This window comes from Dromiciops gliroides, chromosome 2 (genome assembly GCF_019393635.1).
Source record: "Dromiciops gliroides isolate mDroGli1 chromosome 2, mDroGli1.pri, whole genome shotgun sequence".
NCBI classification, from domain to species: domain Eukaryota; kingdom Metazoa; phylum Chordata; class Mammalia; order Microbiotheria; family Microbiotheriidae; genus Dromiciops; species Dromiciops gliroides.
Window position 1 is genome coordinate 390,535,067 of NC_057862.1, and position 10,451 is coordinate 390,545,517.

The 10,451-nt window shown below is 43.7% G+C and overlaps 1 protein-coding gene across 4 annotated transcripts; it reads left to right on the top strand.

Moving 5' to 3' along the window:
• Positions 1-1,090: 1,090 nt before the first annotated feature.
• On the top strand, positions 1,091-10,301 carry ASB6 (ankyrin repeat and SOCS box containing 6). Of its 4 annotated transcripts, XM_043982917.1 has the most exons (7): positions 1,091-1,196; positions 4,243-4,425; positions 5,682-5,863; positions 6,907-7,013; positions 7,262-7,370; positions 8,226-8,312; positions 8,515-10,301. In XM_043982917.1, exons 2-7 carry the CDS (start codon positions 4,313-4,315, stop codon positions 9,183-9,185), a joined length of 1,269 nt encoding a protein of 422 aa, XP_043838852.1. In that variant the 5' UTR covers positions 1,091-1,196; positions 4,243-4,312; the 3' UTR covers positions 9,186-10,301. The 4 variants fall into 4 exon arrangements, with proteins under 4 accessions (XP_043838852.1, XP_043838855.1, XP_043838851.1 ...); XM_043982920.1 differs by lacking the exon at positions 4,243-4,425 and having other exon boundaries at positions 1,144-1,196; XM_043982916.1 differs by lacking the exon at positions 1,091-1,196 and having other exon boundaries at positions 4,224-4,425.
• Positions 10,302-10,451: the final 150 nt, after the last annotated feature.

The window sequence follows — 10,451 nt, forward strand, 5'->3', positions numbered from 1 at the left end:
TTGCTGAATAGGCTACTAGGTAACAGGTTGCAGGGGTTTACATACAGTTTAAACAAAGGTACATAAGGAATTTGGCGGGAAGGATGGTTTATATTAAAAGGAAGAGTTCTACCAGGATACACTCCCTTCTTGGGCTATCCTTTTCAATGGGTGGGCTGAGTGACCCTCTCCCTAGATGGAGAGGCCTTCCTATCTAGACAAAAAGGTCTATCTCCACACAAGCTTGAGTAGAACTCAATGAGTTTGACCCCTTTAAATTCCTTACAAAGTTGGGATGGGCTGATCAAGATGGAAAGGGCGTTAATTTAATCTCATCAAGAAGGAAAAAAACTAGAGAAGAAGGGAAGGGGAAGGAGGTAAAATCAAGACTTTCAATTAAGAAGAAAACAGAATCTCTCCAGGATATTAGTTATTAAAATATCTCACAGTAGAAATGAGTAGAACTTTTTCTCATACATTGATTTTATTTTGTCCCCTGTAACAATTTCATTATAGGCCAAGGAAGAAAGAAAACAAGGTAAAATCCATCACATGGAGTAAATTACACAAGTTTTTCATCTTTTGGCTTTTTGTCTGGATTTTTTATTTAGGAGATTTTGTCACACCCCTTTTGAAAACAGGATGCTTACAACATATCAAAGATTACAGGTTTCCACCAAAAAAAGAACCCTAGACTAAACAACCCAACAGCAACAAAACCCCAACAGAAAACTTTTATATTGAATAAACAGAACATCAGGAGATAAAATGTCACAGTTAAGAGACACTTCAGATACTATTGACTCTAGGCCCCTCATTTTACAGACGGGGAAAACTCAGAGAGGTAGGGAAGCCAGGTATTTCCAGCTCTCCCCACAAACTCTCTCTCAATTTGCCCCGCGCTCCTGGTGTTGCCCCGGTGGATATCTGCCTTGAAGGGATGAAGGGATACAGGGATGCTCTAATCCAGCTAGGCTCTAGCCCCAGGTGGTTGGCAGGTTCTATCGTGCCCCACCCCGCCCTACGCTGTGCTGCGCTGCGCTGCGCTGCGCTGCGCTGCCCCGCCCCGTCCTGCACCTCCGAACCTCCAGGGGGCGCGCGGCGTCGAGATCCCGCCTCTCTAGTACCCTTCCGCCGCTTCAGTTCTTCTCCTCGCGACAGCTACTGTCACTTCCGGTGCCGGGTTCTCTGCAGCTTTGGACGCGGGATTGATGAGGGTGAGCGGGGCCCATCCGCCGAAGCTATGGGGGAAGCAGGGCCGGTGCAAGGCTGAAAGAGGCGGGCTGGTTATCCGGGCAGGACACTCGGGAGGGAGGAGGGCGGAGGGCAGGGACGGAGTCAGAGCCGACTTGGCCGGCCAGAGACACCTCTTCGGCCCATTCCCGCGCGGTTCCGCGCTGACAGAACTGCCGACTTCTCCTTCAGACGCGATCCGAGGGGCCGGGAGTCCAACTCTTGCACGGCTTCCCTGACAGGGGGTCTTCCAACCTCTGACTGACCAAGCCTGATGGAGAGCTCATTCCTTAGTCAGGTGCTCTGGATAGACAGTTCTAATTCTTAGGAAGTCAGTCCTTACCTCCCTCCCGTGCCTTCTTATCTGCAACTTCCCGTCATTGCACCCAGCTCTCTTCAGTGTAAAGCTAAACCCTTTACTCTCCGTCCTTTACAATCCACTTCCCTGCCACCTTCCCCAAGAAGCCTTCCTCCTCTCCTAATTAAGATAACTCACCTGTAGGGATTTAAAATTCTTTTAAAAGGTTTAAAAAAAAAGCGGGGGGGGGGCAGGGAAACGTTGGATTAAATATTCTCCCAATTTTGTAGATGAGGAAACTGAGGCCCAAAGAAGTCAAGTGACTTGCCGAGGTCACAGATAATCGTCAGAGAGGGAGATCATTTCCGCAAAGTCAGTACCTTGTCCTCACACACCAGCCTGTCTGATTCTGTATTCCGGAGATCTTGTATTTATAGTGCAGTGGAAAGAGCGGATTTGAAGACCTGAATACTGTTTTGGCTCTGCTGTTTTCTAGCTGTATGGTCTTGGACAGTTCACTTCATTTCCAAGAGCTTCCGTTTCTTTTCACAAGATTAGAAGGGACGTGTTTTGCATCCTTTCTAACAATATGGAATGCATTATTACAAATAATAACTATACCTCCAATTCAAAGTGCTTTGCTATGTTTCATTAAATTATACTGCATAATAAGCTTTGCTACTTATTTACTTGATAACTGGGGCAAATAATTTCCCCTCTCTGCCTTCCAAGTACATGCTTAGTAAATGATGTTAAGTTGAATTGGCTGGGGGGGGGGGCGGGGCGGCGGGAAGGAATTGAAGTCAGCCTTCTTGGGGCTTGGGGATCTCAATTTCATACAGCTAGTGCATGTACTTTTGATGACATAGTCCTTGCTGTCATGGAGCTTACAGTTATCAAAAAAAACCCCAGATTAATATGCAGAAATTATATAGGAGAATTATACAGGAGAGTATAATAACATAAGAAAAATACTAAGTATTACTTGAGGTACTGAGGAGGAAAGATAGGTATTTATGTGAAAGAGGGGTTAGACCACATGGGACCTCTAGAGGGCAGACCCTAGGAACCAATGTGGTAGAAGTTATAGTGGAGGCCACTTTCCGCAAAATACAGGGTGGGTCAAAACTCACGATGTTTTAATAACTTTTTTTGGGGGGGGGCGGGGTGCAATGAGGGTTAAGTGATTTGCCCAGGGTCACACAGCTAGCAAGTGTCAAGTGTCTGAGGCTGGATTTGAACTCCGGTCCTCCTGAATCCAGGGCTGGTGCTTTATCCACTGCGCCACCTAGTTGTCCCTTAATAACTTCTTAAAAATTATTTTTCCTTTTTTTTTTTTGCCAGTTACAATATTTGATTTTTACATGTAATGTCAATTAATTTCCTATCTATTCTGCATAGGATGCTGTGGTATTGTAAATAAAAGACAAAAAATAAAAGGCGTTATTAAATATTGAAACCCCTTTTTGACTTTTGCCCACCCTGTATAAGGAAAACTTGCCAATAGTCAAGAGCAGTCCAAAACTGTGCTGGGCTCTCTCAGTAGATCACTGGGGAACATCAATGGGAGGCTGGATGACCACTTCTTGGGATGATAGAGGGAATTCCCATTCAGAAAAGAATTGGATTAGATAACCTCTGAAGTCCCAACTCAATGCATAAATTCAGCAGGTGTTAAGTATCTCCTATGTTACTGTAACATCCTAGGTGCAGGGGGCAGAGAAAGATGAATTAAACCTCATTTCATTTCTGTTCTCAGGGAACTTGCAGTAATAGTTTTTGTTTTGTTTTGGCTGGGCAATGAAGGTTAAGTGACTTGCCCAGTGTCACACAGCTAGTGTCACCTGTCTGAGGTCACATTTGAACTCAGGTCCTCCTGACTCCAGGACTGGTACTTTAAAAACTGCACCATCTAGCTGCCCCCCTGTAGTAGTTATTTTTTTAAAATTATTTTTATTTTGTTAAATATCTCCCAATTATGTGTAAGACATTTTTAACAATAATTTTTAAAAAATTTGACTTTCAAATTATCTTCCTCTGCCCACCCTTCCCCCCTCTTTGAGAGGGCAGTTTGATATAATCTATGCATGTGAAATCATGCAAAATATTTCCATTATTAACCATGTTGCAAAATAAAACAATAAAAATAAAGTTTTTTTAAAAGTATGTTTCAGTTTGCATTCAGAGTTCTTTCATTTCTCTCTCTGGAGGTGGATTGCATTTTTCATTATAGGTCCTTTGGATTGTCTTGATCAGAGTAGCAACAGGAGTTCTAATGTTTTAGTAGCCCATGACAATTTGTGTTGCTGATAACCCCTCCCTGAACCTCACTACCTATAAAATGGTGATGGTATACATAGTTATAGAACACTTGGAGGATTCTTACAGACCAAAAGATAGAATATTTTCATTTGGGTGGGCTTAGGGGAGGCATTCTGAGGGTAGTAGAAATTACTTCCTGAGCTAGAACTCAGGAGACATGGCTCTATCACTCTGCCCTATCAGGTGTGAGCTATATGATCTTAAGAAGTCGCTTGTCTTCTCTGGCTTTTAGTTTCTTCAGCAGTAAAATTAAGGGGTTGGGTTATTATAATCTCTAAGTTACTGTTCAACTCTTAATAGTCTGTGGTTCTCTGGTTGTTTTTTTATGCACATCTTATTTTTTGAAGTGATATAGAAGTCCTCAAATGCTCCACTGAGGTAATGAACCCAGATCAATGTCTTGATTTCAGAGGAAACCAGCCCTTAACTCTTGCAGTTGATGCAAGAGTCTCCTTTGGGAACTCCAACCAAGCTACCACAATGCCCTTTCTACATGGATTCCGGAGGATCATTTTTGAGTACCAGCCTTTGGTAGATGCAATTTTGGGATCTCTGGGGATACAAGATCCTGACAGACAGGACAGTCTAGAGAGGTAATTAAATTCCTTTCCTCTATAGTTTGTCTAAATCGGTGGTTACCTGGTTATGGTTATAAGTAGAGATAACCCTTTTCTGATGATGGATTCTGTAACTGGAGCAAAGATGAGAGATCCACTGCCACTCTTTAGGAAGCAGTGAGTCAAGATACTGAACTCAGGGAGTCATAGGCCTGAATATTTAACTGACTTTGTGATTTTAGAGAAACCCACATTCTTGCCTCAGTTTCTTCCTTCCTGTATCAGTATCCTCCATCTGTGGTAGAGATGAATGGGGATAGTGCCTTTATCTTAGTGCTTCACATTCAAGTATGTCTCTGATGTCATGTGATCTGGTCATCAAATCTTTTTAAAGTGCACCAGAGTTGCAAATCCTTACGGAATACTGTGGTGAATACTTTTGGGAGGTGGAGTCACTCCCCTAATATGCCTTCTGTGGCAACCTACATTTTCATGTATTGGGTTTACTTTAAAATTGAGGCATGATTGCTAAGTTCTTATATTGTCTCAGATGAAACGTTAAGGTTATGTGCCTTTAACCACTAGCGTCGTCTCAGCATTTAGAATTTTGGCCAGTGGGAATGCATGAACCCATGTAGAGAAGTCTCCATATTATCTTTGTGGCTAAAAAGCATCTCTGTTGGGAAAACTATAAGACAGGATTGAAATAATCTCAAAAGATCTTTTCCATCTCTGGCACTGTATAATTTAGGTATGTGTTTTAACTTTCTTGTAATGTCAAGGAAGTAATACCTGGTAGGCTTAGATTGGTTTTTTGGAATTATTGGGAGCAGTGATTAAAGAAGATAGAGTTCTTGGTATTTGCAGTATTTTTTTTTTAAACTTAATGTCTCAGCTCCTTGACACTGATGACCAAACAACTAAACCAGTCCTCAGTGTACAGCTTCACACTGAAGATATCCTATCAGGAAATAATCTGAGAAAGCAACTAGAGAAGCTAGCAACAGGAACCTAGGACTTTGCAAATCTCCAATATTCAACGCTGGCATGAAGTCTCATTCAGCAGATAAACATCATTGTACAAAAATAATAAAATTTTCTTTCAGAGCTGAGCTAATGCCACTAATGGGTAATTGTAGTACAGGACTAGACTACAATATTGAAGCACTGTTCTTTTTAACATAGAGCAGGTCATTAAGAGGGTTATTACCCATTTATACCAGATGTCTTATGTTTAGGCTTCTTTCCAGTGTGTTCCCTTCTAACCATCTGGTTTCCTTCCTTTGTCACAGCCCATCTTACCTGGCTGATGATGGAAGTCGGGTCCTTGTTCTCAATGAGTTGCTGGAGAGGGAGGAGCATTCCCCCTTTTACCAGGAAGGTGTGAGCTATTCCTTGCTGAAGATGGCAGAGCTTGGATTGACACATGCGGCTGACACTTTGCTGCAGAATGGAGCCAACCTCAACTTTGAAGGTCAGTTGATGAATGGTGTTTCATTCTAAAATGGTTTCTCTGACAGCCCTAGTAGGGGCTGAGCAGGCAGCTTGGGAGTGAGGTCATACCTTGGTATAAAGGCCAGGCCTTGGATGTTTCTGGTCCTTTGATTCATCAGGTGTCATTTTAATTTTTTACTGTTTAAGCTCTGAGAGCAGCCACATTCATATTCAACTTGTGGGCAAATGCCTAATGAGGGGAAGAAGAGGACTTGGCTGAGCTGCCTTTGAAATGGTTCTCTTGCCACCTTTATTCTAGCTGAAGCCCCTGTCTTTGCTTCAGCTCTTCCTGTGTGATTGATTTAGCAGCCTTTCCCCAAGTCCCCCGTTATGTCGCTTCTCCCATTAACGTTAATGAAAATGTGCCTGCTGGCAGTGAGCCCAGGGCTAAGAGAAGATAATTTCTTGCTGCTTTTCTCTGAGCTGTCTTGCAGTTTATTTGTTAATACCGTGTGGAGAGGACAGCAGATAAGCTGCTTTGGGCATAAATCATGGCACAAAGGCGTTAGTTTCCTGTCGTGTAAATGGCCACAGAACCAGGCTGCTCCGTGCAGAGGAGAATGTGGTCCTTGGATTACATGGGGTAGGTAGGGCCTGGGCAGTGGGCAGTCATGGGTAATGTATAGCTGGACAAGACATTTTAACACAGTTGTGCCATTGATGATTTGTGGCTGCTTTAATTACAGATAGTGGGGTGGGGTAGAGCATGCTGTGCTTATCCTGAGGACTGGCTAGGCTCTGTACTGCTAGTCCAGAACTTTGGTTTGTCAAAGCTTTATAAGGGAGGATTTGGCTGAGAATCATTGACTTGAACTTGAACCTGGGGGGGGGGGGCACGAATCCTGGTCTAAGATTTTTTTTTTTTTGTTCTTCAGTCCTACATCTCTTGCCCTTGATGCCCTTGCTGTGGCTGGCAATACTTCTATAAAACCTATTACTATGGCTGGAGTCAAATGTGGGATAGTGGGGGGGGGGTGGGGGCGGGGTTTGGACATTGAAATCTCATAGCCTCTCTGTCTCTAGATCCTGTCACTTACTACACGGCTCTGCATATTGCTGTCCTCCGTAACCAACCTGACATGGTAGAGCTGCTGGTGCATCACGGGGCTGATATTAACAGGAGAGATCGGGTATGCTGGTCCAGGGATAAAGGGTGAAAAAGCTTGGTGGCCATTAACATACATATCATAGCTATCCCATGCTTAGAATGGCATTTCTCCAAAGCTTCTTTTAATGTTCCATCGCCCGGAACCCTGCTAGATTCTTTTAAACTCCATGTCCCCCAAACTCTGCCTGCCACCCCACCCCTGCCCCATCCCCATGACCACTGGTGGCTTTTGGTTACCCCCCCCCCCCCGCCCCCCTGTTCTTCCTGCAGATTCATGAGAGCAGTCCCCTGGACTTGGCTAGTGAGGAACCTGAGCGGCTGCCCTGCTTGCAACGACTCCTGGACCTTGGGGCTGATGTTAATGCAGCTGACAAGCATGGTTGGTAGTTCTTGGGAGGATGGGATGACACTGTGGATATGAATCCCTCCCTTCTCAAATTCCTCACACTCAAAAAAAGGGAAATCTAGAATTAGGCAGAAAATAGATGGTAGTTTAGTTATAGCACAGGCCCTTGGTGTCTAAGGCTGCCAGGTTCTATTCTGGCTACCTTTGCTAATATAGTTTAGCCCTCACTAAGATATTAACATCCATTTTCTTCTCACTAGAGTATGAAGTGATTCTTTTCAAAGAAACTAGTAACAGCTCCCCATAGTTAGCAAAGGGTACAAAAAATGAAGTGTTCCCCAAGTCCCTTCTAGCTCTAGCACTGGTCTTCTGTTATCATATTTAGATTTATAAAGGGGGTATACCTAGGGCTTTGCTCACCTTTTGTGGGCTACCAAGGTAGGCCAGGTTTTAGAGAACACCTTTGGCTAGGGGTTCAAAAGTTGGGGTCTGCCAATACTTTAAAAAATATTTTGGTAACTGAATTTCAATATAACTTGTTTCCTTTGTAATCCCAATGTATTTTATTTTATACATTTTAAAACATCCGGGGTGTGTGTGTGTGTGTGTGTGTCTATGATAAAAAACAGGTTAAGAATCCTTGACCTAAGGGTCAAAAAATAGCTTTCCTGAAATTCTATGTCCTTGTTTTATAAAATCATATTTAACTCTTTTCTATGCTATCCCCTTAACCCACACAATAGAGTACTAGAGGCCTTATTGGAGTGTCCAGGAGAGTGCCACCTCTGGGTGCGGGGTATTTTCAGAGATAGCTCTTTACACAATCACCCCTAGCTAGCCACTTTCCTTCGTGATGCTGCATATGTTTACTATGTTGTCCTTCTACAGGAAAGACAGCTTTGCTTCATGCACTAGCCAGTAGTGATGGGGTCCAAATCCATAACACTGAGAACATCCGGCTCTTGTTGGAAGGAGGTGAGTGGCTGGGGCTGGGCATTGTGAAGGTCCATGTTCTATGTAATAACTTCCACTCATACTCCCCCCTTCATCCACTTCCTTTCTCACTGGTTTCTTTGGCACACAATTACCATTCTGGTTTGCATCTGCTGTGAAGACCTGGGTACATTAATCTCTTTTAATTTATACCCTATTAGAAGTGTGATCTTTTATTTTGCAGGAGCAAATGTAAAGGCTACCACCAAAGATGGTGACACAGTATTTACATATATCATTTTCCTGCTTGGTGAAACAGTGGGAGGGGACAAAGAGGAGGCACGTATGATCAACCGATTCTGCTTCCGTGTTACTCAGCTGCTACTGGCCCATGGAGCAGACCCTAGTGAATGCCCACCCCATGAATCTCTCACCAATATCTGCCTCAAGAACTTTAAGCTACACTTTCCACTCCTGCGCTTCCTTCTGGAATCTGGAATGTCCTACAATTGTTCTCTCCATGGCCCATCTTGCTGGTCTGGCTTCCACATAATCTTTGAGAGACTCTGTTCCCACCCAGGCTGCCCTGAAGATGACAGCCACTCAGAACTCCTGCAGAAAGCAGAGACTGTGTTGGAGCTTATGGTAGCTAGTTCCCAGAGAATCCAGCTGCCTAGCAACTTTGAGGTCAACCCTGCTGGCTGCCTGGCAGAAAAGATCAAGGCCCTCTACACTTCCTTGAAGCAACTAGAGTATTGTCCCCCACCCCTTAAACATTTGTGCCGTGTGTACATTCGTCAACAGCTCCGACCTTGGCCTGTGGATGTCAAGGTCAAAGCCCTACCTCTTCCTGATAGGCTAAAGTGGTATCTTCTCATTGAGCACAGTGGTTCTAATGATGATGATGATGTCTGATATGACCCAGGCAAGCCCCTTCCATCTTCATGTGTCTCCCCTCAGCCCTGTTCTCCTCCCCCTCCCTTGGATCTGAGATTTCCCAGGCTGAAAGGCACAATGGTCGAGCAGCTTTAACTTGACAGTTTGACTGTTTGTGCACAAAATAAGTATAGGTCCCTGGGTTCTGGGAGGAGAGAGGGGGGTAGGCTCTTCCCTCATCTCCATCTAAACAAAAAGAGGTTTGGGAAAGACCTGGTTCTTCCCGAGTGCTAGGAAAGAGAGGTATTCCCTAGGGTTTCTGTGGGGGTGCCTGATAATAGAAGCTTCACTCATTCCTAATATGAGATGCATTATTAAAGGTGGCTTTGCCCCAATGTGCTAAGGATCCCAACCTTTGCCTTAAGGGAACAGGCACTGGATTTTAGGTGAGAGGTGCTATGGTATCCTTTAATTTTCATCTATTTTAAGTGGGAGTTTACATGCTGTGCAGCAGTTTGTCCACTGAAGCTCACTTCTAGATAGTATTGGAGGGAACAAGAAATTTCATATGCTGGTGCACATACTACTGCTGTGAAACTCTAGGTTTTAGCAGGCATTTGGTCTTCTGGGAGCTGTAGGAAATTTACATTCTTCCCAGTTGGAGAAGTCACTTGGTAAAAGGTGATGATATTTATTCCCTCTAATTGAAGGGATTTTAAGAGGGTAACCAGTCTCTTTCAGTAGCTGAAAACCCAGAAATTGTTTTTTTTTTTCAGAGTGAGAGGTGTGGGAGGGTACAAAGAGGTCACACATGTAGCCCTTTGCTCTCTGCTATTTTTCATCACGAGTTCTCTTAGCTGTTACTTGGCAGCTCCTGCCAAAGTGCCTTTTTAGGTGGCAGGGGAAAATAGCTACTGAAAACTTATATAAATCCATTTACTCTCCCATGGGTGAAGCTCAGACCTCTTTCTAATAGTACTGAAGAACTATTAGGCTGAGATGTTAGGTCATAATACATTGTGTGTAAATAGGGCTGGTCTGAGCTACCTCCAGTCTGTACAAAGAGCCTAATGTTAACACTGATAGTCTCCCCAACCCCAGTGTAAGTTATGGTTGAAGTGCCAAAACCTGGAAAATAAAGTGCTCTGTACGATACTGCTTGTGTTTAAAAGCAATTACAAGTGTATTCAAGTATGTGGCCTTTTATCGTCACCATATAGTTCTGTTAAGTGTAGACTGTGAAACTTCACTGCCAAAAACCCATTGTCATTGTCCCCCCCTTCCCACAAAAACTCATCACAAAAC

What these genes read in the sequence shown, in the direction of transcription:
- ASB6 (XM_043982917.1), top strand. Translation starts at nt 4,313, where the DNA reads ATGCCCTTTCTACATGGATTCCGGAGGATCATTTTTGAGTACCAGCCT. An exon ending in AGACAGGACAGTCTAGAGAG is followed by an intron (nt 4,426 to 5,681) that starts GTAATTAAATTC and finishes CCTTTGTCACAG; the next exon opens with CCCATCTTACCTGGCTGATG. An exon ending in AGCCAACCTCAACTTTGAAG is followed by an intron (nt 5,864 to 6,906) that starts GTCAGTTGATGA and finishes CTCTGTCTCTAG; the next exon opens with ATCCTGTCACTTACTACACG.